Source organism: Camelina sativa, chromosome 11, assembly GCF_000633955.1.
Source record: "Camelina sativa cultivar DH55 chromosome 11, Cs, whole genome shotgun sequence".
NCBI classification, from domain to species: Eukaryota; Viridiplantae; Streptophyta; class Magnoliopsida; order Brassicales; family Brassicaceae; genus Camelina; species Camelina sativa.
The window spans coordinates 26,084,714-26,103,312 of record NC_025695.1 but is presented as its reverse complement, the minus strand read 5'-3'; the positions used below and the strand labels follow the sequence as shown (position 1 = coordinate 26,103,312).

Below are 18,599 nucleotides of genomic sequence, written 5' to 3'. Positions count from 1 at the left end.
ATTTTTGAGAGAAAAAACCCTGAGAGATTTAGAGAGTTTTTGGAGAGAAGAATCATGACTCGTTCCAGAGAAGATTCAGAACTCCTCTTCTACTTCTTTTAATCTCTTAATGCTATCTATTTTATTCATTATTTGTGTTTCATTGATCATGTCTGAGTAGATCTCTTGTTAGGTTTAGGGTTTTCAAAGGAATTCATGAATTTTTAGGTTATCAGATTGTTAGGTTATTATCTATAGAATTCTTCGTCTAGATTGGTTTATTGTGTATTCTAGAGTAGCGAGAGCAACCTAGAATCTGATCTTAGGTTAATTGATAGACATGAGAGTGTTATTAATTTCCTGAAATAATCTTAGATGAGCAAAATACCTATTTACAAAGAGATTTGATTTAGGGATTTTGTAAACTTATCAAACCTGAATTTAATGCTAGTTTTATCATTAAAATTTGCAAAGAGATTTGGAATTCAAGTTTTTAGACTTAGATAATATTCGCAGCGAGAGCTGGTTAATTTTACCTTTGTGATTTGAGTTCTAGAATTGTTCTTAATAAATCCTAACAATTATTTTAACTGATTTGTATGAATTCCTGAGAATTTCTCTGAACCTATCTTCTCTTTTATTGAATTAACTCTTATTTTTATTGCTTTTCTTGCTCTTTTGATTTTAATACAATTTATTTCTGTTTAGCTTAATTAAAAGATTAATAAATCTATTGTGTGATCTAGAGTACTTGTGGATATGATCCCTAAATACTACAGTGATCTCTTAATTTGAGAGAGTAGCTCTAGGGTAAATTTGAGCATATCAACCATCCGGTAACATTTCTGACAATGTCTCAAGGAGATCATTGAAGCTTTTGTCGCACCAGCCATTCTGTGTCTTCATTCTAAACAATGTCACAATGGCTGATAGCTTGCTATGGGAAGAACAGCTTGGATATAAAGGGGTTTCTGCATCAGCTAGCTTTGCGTAGAACTCATCATTTATCTTGTCTTCCCCCTCAGCATTCTCACAATTTCTTAACGGCTCTTCATCCATAAACTCAGCATCTTGATATAAACCACAAATCTCATCATTCCACCGATTTAATTTCTCAACGAATTCAGCCCATGAGTTCACTTCACCGTGATGATACCAATCTTTCCCCAGTCTCATCCATGCCTCTAGTTACTAGATGAGCAACCACAACACTACACGAATGACGATCTACATTTTTACAGTCAACGCATGGGCATATTACCATGCCACTATCTCCTAACTCAGCAGCCACCATCCGGACAAATTTCCAAGCACCTATTTCGTTTGCTAGATCAAGTCTTCATTATATTTGGAAGAAAGAACGACACAAACGAAGATAACTTAATGTCGATATTCCTTTATTGAAATCCTAAAAGTATGTAATCAATTACATACCTGCTAAGATGAACCCATTCCTTGTCCAGCATTTTAGTTTTTAAACAGTTGAATCTAAAACTAATCATAAGTTTTTAAACAGTTAACAAAATTCAATACAGTAATCTAAATAAAGCAGATTTGAGAAATCAAGCACATGAAGAGGACACAAACAAGATTAAAAGTGAAATTTACTTTCGACAGATTTCAGAAATCAAGCACATGAAGAGGACACAAACATGCAATTTTCAGATTCGACCAAAATCAAGCAAAAATCAGTTCAAGCACATGAAGAGGACACCTCACAAAACCTAAAACGTGAACAAACTTACAGATTTGTTGTTTAGGTTTTAGATTTCTCTTCTTTCAAGTTTGTCTTTGTTGTTGGACGAGCTTGACACCTCACAAAACGAGATTAAAAGTGAAATTTAGGTTACTGATTGAAGATTAGAATGAAATTGAAAAAAAAAAACAATTAGCTGTCTAATTTTAGGCTACTTTCGTCTGAGAAATCGAAGCGGAGAAGATATAGCTCGACGGAGAAATCAAAGAAGAAGATACAGACCACGCGCGACACAGAGACAGAAGGAAATCGAAAAAGAAGATACAAAGATAGAAGGAAATCGAAGACGTCGGAATCAAAAATTTCGTCTGCGACGGCGACGGTGGTAGATTTGGTCTAGGTTTTGAGACTTAGTCAAATATCGAGACTTTTTATTTTTTTTGTTCTAAGTGTTTGAATAAAAAATTTTGAGACTTAGTCCAATATCGAGCGGTTGAATAAAATTTTTGGCTAAGTGTTAGATCAATTGAATAAAATTTTGGGCCGTCAAAGTGATTTTCGCTTCCCGCTTATGCTATAAATGGGCTTAACACTAATAAAGTGCTGTAATATAATTGCTAAAATCCAAAACTATTCTTTAACATCAGTTACAGAATTAGTGCTATCAAATGGTGCTATCAATGAGCAAATTTGTTGTAATGTTTTGTAATACTGATGTTTTGTTGGAATGTTAGAGGGATCAATGATCCAGACAAGCAGCAGAGTTTTAGATCTTGGTGCCAGCGACAACGTCCAATTTTTAATGTTCTTTGACTTCTACTCATAAACATTTGGCCAATCTTCCTAATGGAATTTCAAGTTTCCAACTACTAGTCTTTATTTCGGTAAAATACTCTCTTCTAACTAAAAGTCCACCACACTCTGTGTAATGCCATTAAATATTTGGTTTTAGTTCCTCCATGTCAAATATGACTTATGCTCTTGTCCTATAAATTTTAAACCACTGACCATTCACCATCAACACATGCATAACAAATTTAGAGAGAGTATTAACATAAACCTTGTGCTTGAAAACAAAAATGATGGTTTCTCAATCTCTCATCCCTATTTCCATAATTGCTTTAGTCATCTCCTTTGCCAATGCTTATGATCCAAGTCCACTACAAGACTTCTGTGTGGCCACTGATGATCTAAATGGCAGTACGAAATGAAACTTCCGGTTAATATTTTTCTACTTTTCTTCTTATGACTAACTTTGATGTTGTGACGACACTTAAACTCCCGGGAACACCAATAATCAAGTTGGCTCAAATGTGACGACAGTTAATGTTGATCAGATCCCAGGACTAAACACCATGGGAATATCATTGGTCCGCATAAGATTAAATTTCTAATAATCTTACGTTTTAGTATTGTCGGCATATTAAATTTCTATGCATACCAAATTAACCTTGAGAAGAATAAGTGTTGAGCTTTTCAAGCCCAATTCAACTCTCCTATTATGATATTGTCCGCTGTGGGTCCAAATGGCAAAGCCCGCACGGATTTCTTATTGGGCTCCTTCCCAAAAGGCCTCATACTAATTTGAGTTGGTCTTGGCTTATATATTAGAACATTATTTTCTAATTTTCAGATGTGGGACATTGTTTGTATCCCAACAAACCTCCCCTCAAACCATGTACCACAATCCTATCGCCTCCCCTTCAGCGAAATCCAGGTACCTAGGCTTCGGTATCCCTTTATTCCTGAAATATTCTTGAGGCACCCTTCATCATGTCATCTTTTTGAGAGATCCTCCCACACCGAACATAGAGCCCACACCCACTCCCCTAGGTTCATTTTTTGACCTAGGCTCTGATACCAATTGTTGGGCTTTCCAAACCCAAGCCAACTCCCCAATTAGTATGATATTGTCCGCTTTGGGCCCACGTGGCAAACCTCCACGGATTTCTTATTGGGCTCCTTCCCAAAAGGCCTCATACTAATTGGAGTTGGTCTTGGCTTATATATTAGAAACTTATTTTCTAATCTTCATATGTGGGACATTGTTTGTATCCCAACAAACCTCCCCTCAAACCATGTACCACGATCCTATGGCCTCCCCTTCAGCGAAACCCAGGTACCAATTTGCGACTCCGATCTCCGAAATTGAGAATGACGAAATTAAGCTCCACTTTCTTCTTAGAACCCAGGTCCTCTAAACAATTTGTTCTCCTTGCTTAGAAATTAATTCCGTTAATTTCTTTGAAACACAAGCTAACCCACTTTTTGTTTCACTCCTTGCAATTTCTCACACTGAATTCTTCACCGATGTGTAGCACAGGTAAACGATTTTAAACTTAGTTTCAGCTTTGTTTAGACTCATAAATCTTCACTTTACAGTACCTAAGATATAGGCTGAAACTCAATATCTTCTTACTGTTTTGCGAGATCCAAAACCACCGAGCAACAATTTCTAGTCACTCATCAGACTCTTTCACAGATTCAGGTAACCTTCCAAGACTCTTTATCCTTAGTCTTAGAACCTGTTTAGTACATCAAATAGAGCTCCGCATGATTTTGCCTTGTCTACTGTCTTTGTACTCTGAATATTGAAGACATCTGTGATTTATCTTCAACATCATCTCACTGTTTTTTTTTTAATACCTTAAACCTCGCAGCTCAACAACAAAACACTAGTAAACCCGTCTTGATGTCTACACCACTGCAAAAAATGCTCAGGTAACTTCCAACTACATGTCACCGTAGTTTGCTTGTCTGAGGAACCCACAACTTCAGACGACTCTGAGCTGTAGCAGACCTTCTTCAAATCGATTAGCTGGTAATGATTTAGTAAGTAGATCTGCTGGATTGATTGATGTGTGAATCTTCTCAACCAAAATTTCACCTTGTTCAACCATATCTCTGATAAAATGGTGCTTCACAGCTATATGTTTTGTACTCTCATGGAATACACTATTTTTCGCCAAACATATAGCACTTTGTGAGTCACAAAATACTTTAACCTGAGATTGAACAAAACCCAATTCAGAACATATTCCTTTCAGCCAAACTGCTTCCTTAGCTGCCTCTGTTAGTGACATATATTCTGATTTTGTGCTTGAAAGTGCAACAACTTGTTGCAAACCCGATCTCCAACTTACTATGTTACCTCCAACTTGAAATATGTAACCAGTAATAGATCTTCTTCTGTCTAGATCCTTAGCATGATCTGCATCACAAAACCCTTGAACCTGAAAATCCAACTGCTTTGTAAAAGTTAGATTAAGATCCAATGTACCTTTTAAGTACCCCATGATACATTTTACTGCTTGCCAATGAGATCTTCCTGGTTTTCCCATAAATCTACTGACTAAACCCACTGCATAAGCCAAGTCTGGCCTTGATCCCACCATAGCATACATTAAACTACCAACTGCACTTGCATATGGAATTTTCTCCATGAGTTTAGCCTCTGTTGCTCCTCCTCTTGACTTAAACTCTTAAGTTTGAATTGACAACCTATGGGAGTAGCCACAGGCGTTGCCTCAAACATATTAAATGTTTTAAGCACTTGACTTAGATACCTTCCTTGTGATAGTTTCAGAATTCCCTTCTCCCTATCTCTGATAATCTCCATACCCAAGATTCTGTTTGTAGGGCCTAAGTCCTTCATTTCAAACTCTTCCATCAAACTGTTTTTCAACTTCTGAATTTCCTTCATGTCCTTGGAAGCAACCAACATATCATCCACGTAGATTAGTAAGTACACTTTATTTGTTTTATCCAAGCCTTTGAAATAAACACATGGGTCATATTCACTTCTATGGAACTCTTGACAATGAATCTCTTGTTCCACTGTCTTGGACTTTGCTTTAAACCATAAAGTGATTTAACCAGGCGACACACTCTATCTTCCTTCCCTTTAACTTCAAATCCTTCAGGCTTATGCATGTTGATTTCTTCTTCCAATAAACCATGTAGGAAGGATGTTTTAACATCAAGTTGTTCTAACTCCAGGTCTTGATTAACTACAGTTGATAAGAGTAGTCTAATCGACACTTGTTTCACCACAGGAGCAAAAACTTCATTGTAGTCTATGCCTTCCACCTGTGAGAATCCTTGTGCAACCAACCTAGCTTTAAATCTAGGTTCTTCAACTCCTGGAATTCCTGGTTTCCTTTTGAAAATCCACTTACAACCAATAATACTCTTATCTGGTGCTTTAACCAGATTCCATGTCCCGTTCTTCTCATGAGATTCCATTTCCTCATCCATTGCACCATCCCATAACTTCCGGTCTTTATTTTCCTTAGCTTCTGAGTAGGATGCAGGCTCATCTAGATCAACAACTCCTGCTCCAGATAATGCATATGCTACAAAATTTGAATCCGCAAACTTTGTAGGTGGTTTGACCTGTCTCCTTACTCTATCCCTGGCTAGGAGATAATTATCTAAGTTTTCTTGATCTTCGGTAGCTTCATTACTCTCATCATTGTCAATTTCTGGAGATTCTGAATCTGAACTTTCGATATAGCCACCTTCAGCTGAATTTTCTGTTTCTGAGATAACTCCACCTTCAACTGAACTCTCTTCTTGCAGATTTTTATTTGAAGTACCCTGAATGAGATCTTTGCAGAAAGTTACTTTCTTAGTCTTCTTTTGTGTATGTTCTTTAGGTTCCAAAAGACCTTTGTAGACTTCCTCCTCATTAAACACCACATCCCTACTAGTCTTACACCTTAGTTCCTCTGGAATCCACACTCTATAACCTTTCACATTTTGAGGATAACCCATAAAGACACCTTTGATGGCTCTTGATTCTGTCTTACCTTGAGTAATGTGAACATAGGCAGTGCATCCGAACCTTCTGAGGTGTGATAAATCTGGTTTCACTCCTGACCAGACTTCTTCAGGTAGCTTGTATTCTATTGAAGAATTTGGTGACCTGTTAATCAAGTAGACTGCTGTAGATGAAGCTTCTGCCCAAAACTTTTGCTCCAGACCAGTTTCAGAAAGCATGCATCTTACTTTATCCATGATAAACATATTCATACACTCAGAAACTCCATTTTGTTGAGGAGTGTATGTACAAGTTCTATGTCTCTTGATACCAGATTCCTTACATAACTCATCCATCTGATTGTTATAGAACTCCAAGCCATTATCAGTTCTTAAACACTTGATTTTCTTCACAGATTGATTCTCAACTGCAATCTTCCATTCCTTGAATCTAGAGAATACTTCATTCTTTGTTCTTAAAAAATAGATCCAAACCTTGCTTGAATAATCATCTATAAAAGTAACAAAGTACTGACATTCTGCAAGGCTCATGGGAGTTGAAGGAGAACCCCATAAATCTGAATGTATGTAGTCTAAAGTCCCTTTTGAAGTATGTTTTCCCTTTGCAAAGCTCTGCTTGTGTGACTTTCCTAGCACACAATTCTCACAAAAGCCCAAAGTCTTCACTTCCTTGTCAGACAGATAGTCATTCTTTACTAACAATTGCATACTCTTTAGACTCATATGTCCCAGCCTTGAATGCCACCTTGCTGTCATTTCAATGTCCAGTTTAGCCACTGAAACTTCATTCTTCGTGACAGTTCCTTCTAGGTAGTGTAGCCCATCCACGTACTTTCCTGAAATCACCTTTTGATCCCCTTTATAAAACTGAATTCTGAAATCCTTACCCTCATATTTGCAGCCTGACTTCTCAAGAAGTCCATATGATATTAGATTTCTGCCAACAAATGGCATATATCTAACTTCACTTAAGATCACTTGTGTGCCATTGAGATTCACAATCCTTATCTTCCCCATTCCTTTAACATCACTGTGTGTGTTATTAGCCATTAACACTTTTTCTCCTTCAAATTCTTTAAGATCAAACAACATATCTTTGATAGGAGTGATGTGGAATGTGCATCCTGAATCCATGACCCATTCATCTTTAGGATCTTGTATACTTGCTGTGAGAATAAGAGGTTCAACACTACTTGATGCAATGTTGGCAGATTCCACTTGGTTCTTCTGGTGATTATTGTTCTTCCTCTCGAGACAATCTCTTTTCCAGTGACCATCTTTTCCACAAATCCAGCAACCTTTGCTATTATTATGCCTTTGTCTTGATTGTGATCTAGCCTTGCTTTTAGATCGTCCTCTACCTTGATTATTGTTTCTTTGATTTTCTCTGCCTCTGGAACTGACAAACAAACCTTCTGCTGGAGACTTTGAACCAGACGTTTCATTAAGATCTAGCTCTTTAGATCAAGTCGCACTAGCTACTTCTTCAAACGTTATGCCTTCTAGACTATACTTGAGAGTTTCTATTAAGAGTTCATACTTTGCTGGAAGTGAACTCAAAAGATGAACAGCTTGTACCTCGTCTGGAACTTCAATATTCAGATTGCTTAGGTCTGCAATCATCTTCAAGAACTCATCGATATTCTCATCGATTGTCTTTCTCTCTTGCATCTTGAACTTGTATACCTTTAGCTGAAGATATACTCTGTTTGGTAAGGTTTTTACCATGAACAGGCGCTCTAGCATCGTCCATGTCTCTGCAGCAGTAGTGCACTTTTCAATCTTTCTCAGCACCTTATCTCCAACATTTAAGAAGATAATGTCCATTGCTTTTTCACATCGTTCTTTCCTTTCTGTTTCATCTGCGATTCTCTTTTTCTTGTTAGCAGGATCAGCTTCTTCTACTTCTGTTAATGGTGGGAGCGGAGCTTGCTCAACCAATACATCCTTCAACCCAAGTATTCTCAGATGTGCAAACATCCTTGTCTTCCACAGGGAGAAGTCTCCTGATCCGTCAAATCTCTCAACCTCAAGCTTTGAATTCGTCATCTTTAATCAAGTAAGTCCTCCAACAAAACTTGTGGCTCTGATACCACTTGTTGGGTTTTTCAAGCCCAAGCCAACTCTCTTATTAGTATGATATTGTCCGCTTTGGGCCCAGATGGCAAAGCCCACACGGATTTCTTATTGGGGTCCTTCCCAAAAGGCCTCATACTAATTTGAGTTGATCTTGGCTTATATATTAGAACATTATTTTTTAATTTTTAGATGTGGGACATTGTTTGTATCCCAACATTAACAAAGAAAGAAAACATGAGCAAATAATGCGAAATTGATGTTCAAAGTATCTTGTTGAAAGAAGATACACACAAATTGAACCCGGTTTCTTGTTTTCTCGATGTTGCGCATTAATTCAAAATAGGGAATATTTATTCACCAACTAGTTATTGCTTTCCACGTAAATTTGATATTTTAGTAGTAACTTTACCTTTCTTATATTGATTCAGTCTTACATTTTCGTAAGAGAAAATAATCCTTATTAATTAAGTAGGAAAATATATATTTTAAATAGCTAAAATCATCAACTTATTATATAAACATATTTTCCTATCCCACTAACCTAAATTGTTATTACCGTTTAAGTATTTGTTCGTCACATTCCACTTATTCAGTTCATTACCTACTGCTTATTCTACTTATATAATTCCAAACATAATTTTTTTTTCCTATAACACGCGGTGGTGTGTCATGCAAATAATCCAATTTAATTAACGATAGACTTGTTAAACATTCTAACTGCCACTTTGAAACATCCTAGTCCTAGATACAAATGACTTTGGACCACGTCAAACATAACATACGTTCTTGCCCTATAAATAGTAAGCACTCATGCTTCNTCCTATCCCACTAACCTAAATTGTTATTACCGTTTAAGTATTTGTTCGTCACATTCCACTTATTCAGTTCATTTTTTTTTTTTGGTCGGAAAAGGGGGCAAGCCCCCAACTTTATTCAACAAAAATTAAAGAAACTACAACTGGAGTTGTCGTGGAAATGCAGTTCCACAAACATCTTCCAACAAAATAAAACGGACACAATCCGGTACAACATCAAACATATTAAAGTCTAAAGGCTGAGAAAACGTATAGTTCGTTAACCGTCTGCCTTCCTATACACGTGCGAGATCTGGACTATTCAATTTTTTGAAAAAAAGTCATGACACAGACGTACCAGGAATGACAGCGGATGGGACTCACCGATCCCTGTCGTCAAAAAACCAACCACAATTGCTGAGTCCACTTCTAACTCCAATCTCGAAACTCGATTCTCCCAAGCAATAAACAGACCATAGTATACACCCCATAGCTCAGCTAACGGAGCTGAGCAGATACCAATATTCAGGATAAAACCTCGGACCCAGTCACCAGCACTATCACGAAGAACACACCCAGTAGTTGCTAATCCCAGGTTCCCTCTGGATGCCCCATCTGTATTCAACCGCATCCAACCCTCCTGAGGACGTAACCATCGTACCATTCTCTCCACCCTCGGTACTCTATTCTGTTGCATCACCCCAACCTGTTTGCTCGCCACATAAAACTCTTTCGCCAAGTCTCTTAAGAACTGCACTCTATCCCGGCATTTACCATTAACTCCAAAAACATCTCCACATCGCCACTTCCAACCCCACCAAACAGATATAGCAAATAAGGTAGACCATAAACTCTCGCCCACCAGAGTATTGTTCCCCAGATTACTATACAACCACTCCAGCAAAGACATGGAAAAGAACTCTCGACGTCTCCCCAACGGTACCAAACGGTCTTAGACACCCGCCATTGCAGGACAGTCCCGTAAAATATGAATGATTGTCTAATTACCACTCTTACAAACCTGGCAGAGCCCTGAATCACATAGATGTCTCCGACATTGCTCCACATTTGTCATTATAATCTGATTCATAGCCTGCCAGAGGAAAACACGAATTCGCTCTGGTCCCGTAACTTGCCAGCATTTGTCAAACAACAAACTCACATTCTGTCGCGGTGTACTATCTCGCGTAAGCATCGTATAGGCGGAGCTCACCGTGAACACCCCATCTGGCGTTTCATTCCACGATAAGCAAACCTTGGCCCCCGTAACAGTATCCAAAACCACAGCTCTCAACCACAAAATAATGCTCTCATCAACATAAGGATCAATTTGATCCATTAACCAGCCCAACCCATTCTGCCAGAGATCATGAGCTGTTAGCTCCATGCATTCAGCAGGTAAATCCACTGACACGACCTCCAACAACGGTCTATTCAGTAGCCACTTATCATACCAGAACTTGATGGACCTCCCATCCCCGATTACCCAACTCAAGCCAGGGACAATCACCTCTCTTAACCCCACAACCACACTCTGCCAGGTCGAAGACCAGCTACCTTTTGATATCAACCAAGAAAGGTCATGAATATCCTTTACTTTGTATTTGCTCCTTAAAACTCTGGCCCAGAGACTATCATGATCCCTGAGTAGTCTCCACCCAACCTTAGCTAGGAGAGATTTATTCATTTCTAGAGTAGAACGAATCCCCGACCCACCTTCCCTTTTAGGACGACAAACCTTCTTCCAATTCAAGAGATGTTGCTTCTTCCTCTCGGCACTATTACCCCACAGGAAAGAGCGGGATAGCTTGTCTAACCATTTAAGAGTAGACTGAGGCATAGCAATAGTGCTCATTGTATGCACTGGGATCGACGCTAACACTGCTTTGGTGAGAGTGATCCTACCCGCAAAACTCAAACACTTCTCCTTCCACCCTGATAACCGAGACGACACACGTTCAAGGACATCCCCAAACGTATTGTTTATGAAGAACCGACATCCCTAAGTATTTGCCCAAATTCGTAGTGGACTGGATACCACTTTCAGTGCTAATCATTCCCTCCAACTCCCGACTCATATTACTTGAGAAGAAGATCTTTGACTTAGCTAAACTCACTTTTTGTTCTGATGCCACACAAAAGGTTTCTAACACTCTCTGTATTATCTTGATCTGTGATACAGATGCCTCCGCAAACAAGATCAAGTCATCAGCAAAACACATATGCGACAGTTTAGGCCCTCCACGCGACAAACTGATCGGTTTCCATTGTTTCAAACTAATAGACTTGTCAATCATATGGCACAACCTCTCAAGACAGAGGACAAACAAATATGGCGACAAGGGATCTCCCTGTCGAAGTCCCCGCAATGATTTAAAGGGCTCTGCTTTCTCACCATTCCACAATAACGTCATTGATGGTCCAGTAACACAGCACATGATCCACATAACCCAGTTCTCGGGGAACCCTGCAGCTGTTAGCGTATCCTCGAGGAAATCCCATCGCATGCTATCATACGCCTTCTCCAGATCGAGTTTTAACAACATCCAACCAGTGCATCATTCGTCCCCTCTGGAAATTCTCCTGTCTCAAAGAATTTCAGACCAAACCGGCGAACTGAATCCCCGACCACATCCCAACAATCCTGGTAGAAGACTGGTTGAAACCCATCCGGACCAGGAGCTTTGTACTTCCCCATACTCTTTATCGAGCAATCTACTTCCTGTCCAAAGAAAGGTTTCGAGAGATCATTAATCTCAACTGGAGATAACACCGAAAAACCCTCCTGCGGTAGCTTCTCCACTACCACATTTACATCATCTAAAGTGTATAGACGTTGGTAATACCCAACCGCCAGCGTTTCCAGTTCCTGTTGATCGGTTAACCATCTGCCCTTATCATTCATTAATGCCTCGATCCTATTTTTCCGTCGCCGTATAATTGTTGAAGTGTGGAAGTACTTTGTATTTCTATCTCCAAGGACCACCCACTTCTCGCGTGACTTTTGGAACCAAAGAACCTCTTCTTGCTCCAACACCACATCAAGCTCCTTAATTAACAAGTCCTCCCTACTTAACAAGTGTCTGAGTACACTCCAGCTCATCCTGAACAGCTGTGATCTCAGATAACAAATTATCCTTGCGACGTTGTATATGCTTAAAGACTTCCCTATTCCACTTCTGAAGTTTCTGCCTGAGCCCATCCAAAGTTTGAGGTGTTGATAACTTCCCACTCCAAGAATTCACCAACAACTCCCTAAATCCCTCATGCTGCATCCAAGCAGCCTCAAAACGAAAAGGCCGTCTACGCGGGTTACCTCTCACCACCGGACAAAGCTGAACATACAGTGTAGCATGGTCCGAAGACAGGAATGGCAGATGAGTTACTGATGCCTCCTGCCACTTCAGACACGTATATGCGTTGCAAAAAACTCTATCCAACCGTTTTGCTACGTATGTAGTCTCAACTTTCCCTCTTCTCCAAGTAAACCGATTACCCCTGAATCCCATATCAATGAGAGACAAATCGTTCACCCATTCACCAAAGGCCAAAGAATCTGGAGAGCGCTGACCATTACCTCCAGTTCTCTCGTCCAGTAGAATGATGGTATTAAAATCACCTCCCATTATGACTGGCCCATCCACATCATGAATCACATCTCACAACTTAGTCGATAAGCCACTTCGTCGGCTCACCGTTGGCGCCGCGTACACGACCACCAAATGACTAAGCTCCAAACCATCCCCAATTGTGGCATAAATTAACTGGTCTCCAGACTCGAGAACCGAAACCGTACCAATTCCGGACCGCCACAATAGCCATAAACCCCCGCTTTGCCCTACCGCATCCACCTGAAACGACTGATCAAAACCCAGTTCTTGACAGATCCTACCCGCTCTATCACTCCCAGCATGAGTCTGAAACAGAGCGAGAACATCAACCGGAAATTTCTTCAACATATACCGAATAAACCGTCTAAAATTGGGTTTATTCGCCCCCCGGCAGTTCCACATTAAAAATTCATTTGTATCCACTTATTCAGTTCATTACCTACTGCTTATTCTACTTATTATAATTCCAAACATAATTGTTTTCCTATAACACGCGGTGGTGTGTCATGCAAATAATCCGAATTAATTAACGATAGACTTGTTAAACATTCTAACTGCCACTTTGAAACATCCTAGATACAAATGACTCTGGACCACGTCAAACATAACATACGTTCTTGCCCTATAAATAGTAAGCACTCATGCTTCATATAGCAAATCATAAAAACGCATTAGCATAAATAAAAATGAAGGTCTCTCAGTTTATTATCTCTATTATTACTTTGGCATTGATCATTCCCTTTTCCAATGCGTATGATCCAAGTCCACTCCAAGACTTCTGTGTGGCCGTTGGTAAACTCAACAATGGTGGTATGAATAATATAAAAAGACAACGTTTCTTTAATTCTCTACTTACTGTTATCCTTTATTATGATTAAAATCGAAGTAGTAATATATGCTTTCGAATCAATATTTCTGCTTGCATTTTTTGTGAATGGTAAGCTTTGTAAGGACCCGAAGCAAGCAAAGGCAGACGATTTCTTCTTCTCAGGCCTCAACCAGGCAGGAAACACTGATAATGACGTCAAATCCAACGTTACAACGGTGAACGTCGATCAGATTCCAGGGCTAAACACTATGGGAATATCCTTGGTCCGCATAGACTATGCGCCCTATGGCCAAAACCCGCCTCACACGCACCCTCTTGCCACTGAGATCCTTGTCCTTATCGAGGGAACTCTATATGTCGGGTTTGTCTCTTCCAATCAAGATAATAATCGTTATTCGCCAAAATTTTGCACCCCGGAGACGTGTTTGTTTTCCCCATAGGGATGATTCATTTTCAAGTGAATATTGGGAAGACCCCTGCTCTTGCCTTTGCGGGACTAAGTAGCCAGAACGCTGGTGTCATTACAATTGCAAACACAGTGTTTGGATCGAAGCCTCCCATTTATCCAGAAGTTCTGGCTCAGGCGTTTCAGTTAGATGTCAATGTCGTCAAAGACCTTGAGGCCAAGTTTGCATCCAAGAATTGAGTCTATATATTTTAAGAGTCTTTGTCATTGTAACAGTTAAATAACAATGTAATACGTATCATGAAAATGTTATGCTTAACAAAATAAAATAAAATGATTTGGTTCAGCTAATTTTATATTTAAACTGTACTTTTCTTATATTGATTTTGTCTAACGTTTTCCGGTGTCAGCAATGCATAATCAAGAGGTAGATACTTGATAAAATCTTATGAGTTGTTAGAAAGATACACACACTCAAGGAAAATGACACTTTAATTGAAACAGCATATTCCAAAACAAAGTATGCCATCCATCTGATAGTTTATGTGTACATGTATGAATGTGCCAAATGGAGTATTTTATGGAGTGAAAATAATTTTTTAAAGTATGAGATGAAAGTATTAGAAAAGGACTGGGGCAAGAACATAAACGATTACAAAAATGATTAACACATTGCTATGATGACGCCACTCAATTCAAACCATTAATGTGTATTTAAGATATATATTTAAAAAACTTACAAGGATAAATCCAGTCAATTTAAAAATCAGGTCGTTACGATATTGCTTATCATGGATACCTAATGAGGTCTTTATTAACTTTAAAGTTGCTACAAAAGATAAAAACTACTCCAATCAAATAAGGTTAGCGTAAACAAACCAGAAAACAGAAATATTAACTTTCATAAAGATGCACCATGCATCAATTTTCTACTAAAATTACATCCAAAATCATAAACTGCTAATGAAGGGAAAATAAGCTTTTCAACTGTCAAAAACAAAAAAAACTTTCATGATTAAATAAAACCATAAATCCAAAAAAAACCCAATTGAATCACCATGCGATCGGAAGAATTGGACATAATCAAAGTTTCATTTTTTCCCAAAACAAAGTATCATTCTGATTGAGAGTTGTATGAAGCGTATCTATATATAAATTTTTGAAATACATTTTGAGTTCTACTCTTTTATTTGTACTTATTTACAAAATGAATCCCTAAAAAATTTCTAAAGATAGCATTACTTCAGATTTTGTTTCCTAAATATTTTACATAACATTCCAACTTAAAAAAATACAGCATAATCAATATGGAAACAAAAACTATGATATATTCAACCACACCTTCTATTTTGTATTGAAGATATTCTATCTCGGAATCCTTTTCAAACAAAGAAAAAAAAAAAAAAAAAATTTAATGTTAAATTATATTCAAAGAAAAAATAAACGTTTTACAAAGCTTGTGGTGAAACCTTTCTTAAAGTTTGTAAAAAACTCTTAAAAACAATTGAAAAAAAAATTAGTAAAATCTTGCAGAAAACCAGATTTGGATGCCTGTTCCTTCTCTATCCCCAATGGTACTGAGCCTGTTTCTGATATTTTTATCAATGAGTTGTATTAGCCTCGCCTTCGTAGTAGGTTGCTCGCCATGACGCCGTGTATTCCTCTCCAGCTAGATAGAATGTATAAAGTTTTGAAAAACATAGCCGATGATAAGCTTAGTGATCTTGTCAAGGAAAAACAACAATATGATTTTTATTTTGTTTTCCAAAACCTGTGAGCTTTGATTCTTAACGTAAGAAGAACTTCAATTCACATTTATTTAAATATTACAATTAATATATATAGAATTAATAAAATTTTAAAATATTACGAATGTGTAAAAAAAACGATATAATATTGTTATATAGTAGATGGGTTATCAAGAGAACATGTTGGAATTGATAAAATATTATTAAATTTGTGCTAACACAGGTTAAATCCTCATTTTATTATTTGTCAACACTACTAATATTAGAATATTTGACATATAAAAATTAAGTTGATTTAACTAATATTGAGTAAAATAATTAAATTATTAGGAAAAATGTGACTTAATCATAGCTTATAAATGACTTACTATGTATTTAGATCCCTTATTTTTTTTATAATAATTAAAAATCAAAATAGAATCTCAAACACTAAACAAAACAAAGTAATTATAACAAACAAATGGTCATGAAATATATTGCGGCTTAAAAAAATAATATAAACATTTAGCCGCACAAACGGTCGGGAAATTTAGTTATTTCTATATTTGCAAAACATTCAATATTTAACAAACAATTACAATATAAAATATAAATAATAATAAAAATTATATGCACGCAGTATACCGCAGGTTAAAATCTAGTCTTGTTGGAAAAAGATACACACAAATTGAAATGGTTGACTTTTATGAGACCTTCCTGTAAATTTGTTCACTACTTTTGTCCTTGTGGTAGTTGGTAAAGACTGAGATATTTACCCAATATTTTTCCTGCTTTAAAGTATTCGAAAAAGACCAATGAATAACATTTTCCTTGTGGTAGTTTATAAGAGAGAATAGTATTCCAAAAAGACCAATGAATTTTGAAAATAACCAAGATGAATGCACCTAAACATTTTCTTACCACCTAATTTATCAACCGATATTTTAAAATTATTTTAACTACATATAGCATTCAGTCCAAACCAAAAGCAGACTTATTTACATAAAAGACTTGTTCGCGTTTGCTGTAAATATGCTTATAGGCAGATTAAGCAAAGTCTTTGGTAAAATTTGACGGAGTCATCATAAATACCGTACATAAAATACGCTCTAATTTTACGTAAGTCATAGCAGATTTGCAAAATAAGTTGAACTCTATCTAAGATATAGCTAGAAACCATGTAATAAATCTGTAATATATATATAAACAAAATTTGTAATATGTTGGATTTAGAAAAGAAATGAAAAATTTGTGATTGATTTAGTCATACATAACTCTTCGCAAATGTTCTGAATGGTGAGGTGCATTTACCAACTTATGGTGGCATTTGCCATTAAACTGCTACTACTCCAGAAAAAAAAATTGTTAAAGCTTTCTCTAATATTCCTAAATGTTTGGCCAATCATTCATACAGGTACACATATTCTATCGGACTTGAATCTAGAAGGTCATGTACAAGGAAAACAACATTGCAAATCAATAAATAGTAGTGCATGCAAATCCAAATTCAACCAAAAAAAAAATAGATTAAGTTATAGATAGACTTGTTAAACGTTTTTTGAACTGCCACATTGAAACATGCGACTTACAAATCTATAGAATTACTACGGACTACGTCAAATATGACATGCGCTTTTGCCTTATAAATACAGAGCTCAAATGCTTCCCAATTCACAAACAACACACACACACATATAAAAGATCTATAGAAACCATTAACAGAACTCGTTGTTTAAAACATGAAGGTTTCCAAGTGTCTCATCCTGATTACCTTATCTGCTTTGGTAATTTCCTTTGTCAAAGCTTACGATCCAAGTCCACTCCAAGACTTCTGTGTAGCCATTGATGATCCCAAAAATGGTGGTGCGTAAAAAATTACGCTGATCATATTTTTACCGTTCTCCTTTATTATGATTAAATTCCATTTGTAATATCTGCTTTCCAACTCAATATTTCTACTTTCAGTTTTTGTGAATGGCAAGTTCTGTAAGGATCCCAAGCAAGCGAAGCCAGAAGATTTCTTCTTCTCGGGGCTCAACGAGGCAGGTAATACTGATAATGATGTCAAATCAAACGTGACAACGGTCAATGTCGATCAGATTCCAGGGCTAAACACTATGGGAATATCCTTGGTCCGCATCGACTATGCACCATATGGCCAAAACCCGCCTCACACACACCCTCGTGCCACTGAGATCCTTGTTCTTCTCGAGGGAACATTGTATGTCGGGTTTGTCTCTTCCAATCAAGACAATAACCGTCTATTTGCCAAAATGCTGCACCCCGGCGACGTGTTCGTGTTCCCCATAGGAATGATCCATTTTCAAGTGAATATCGGTAAGACCCCTGCGGTAGCCTTTGCTGGACTGAGTAGTCAGAACGCTGGTGTTATCACGATCGCAGATACTGTGTTTGGGTCAACGCCCCCGATTAATCCAGAGATTTTAGCTCAGGCGTTTAAGTTAGATGTCAATGTTGTCAAGGACCTTGAGGCCAAGTTCAAAAACTAAATCATGTCATTACGAGTGTTTATCTTCATAACAATTATGTAATGATGTTATACGACTTAAAAGTTTATGCTTGATAAAATAAAAAGGTATTATTATTCACCTAGCTAATTGGATGTTAAGTTTACCTTTCTATTATAGGATTCAGTATTACATTTGTTTAAATGTTGACCAAAAAAAAATATCGGG

General features: G+C 37.5%; 1 protein-coding gene and 1 pseudogene across 1 annotated transcript; both read left to right on the top strand.

Moving 5' to 3' along the window:
- On the top strand, window positions 2,755-14,529 carry LOC104728350 (annotated as a pseudogene).
- LOC104724274 (germin-like protein subfamily 1 member 13) lies at window positions 17,563-18,516 on the top strand. The gene is made up of 2 exons (XM_010442734.2): window positions 17,563-17,766; window positions 17,869-18,516. Exons 1-2 carry the CDS (start codon window positions 17,643-17,645, stop codon window positions 18,411-18,413), a joined length of 669 nt encoding a protein of 222 aa, XP_010441036.1. The 5' UTR covers window positions 17,563-17,642; the 3' UTR covers window positions 18,414-18,516.

Coding starts and splice junctions, on each gene's coding strand:
- LOC104724274 (XM_010442734.2), top strand. CDS start 17,643: ATGAAGGTTTCCAAGTGTCTCATCCTGATTACCTTATCTGCTTTGGTA. Junction 17,767..17,868: donor TGATGATCCCAAAAATGGTG/GTGCGTAAAAAA, acceptor TTCTACTTTCAG/TTTTTGTGAATGGCAAGTTC.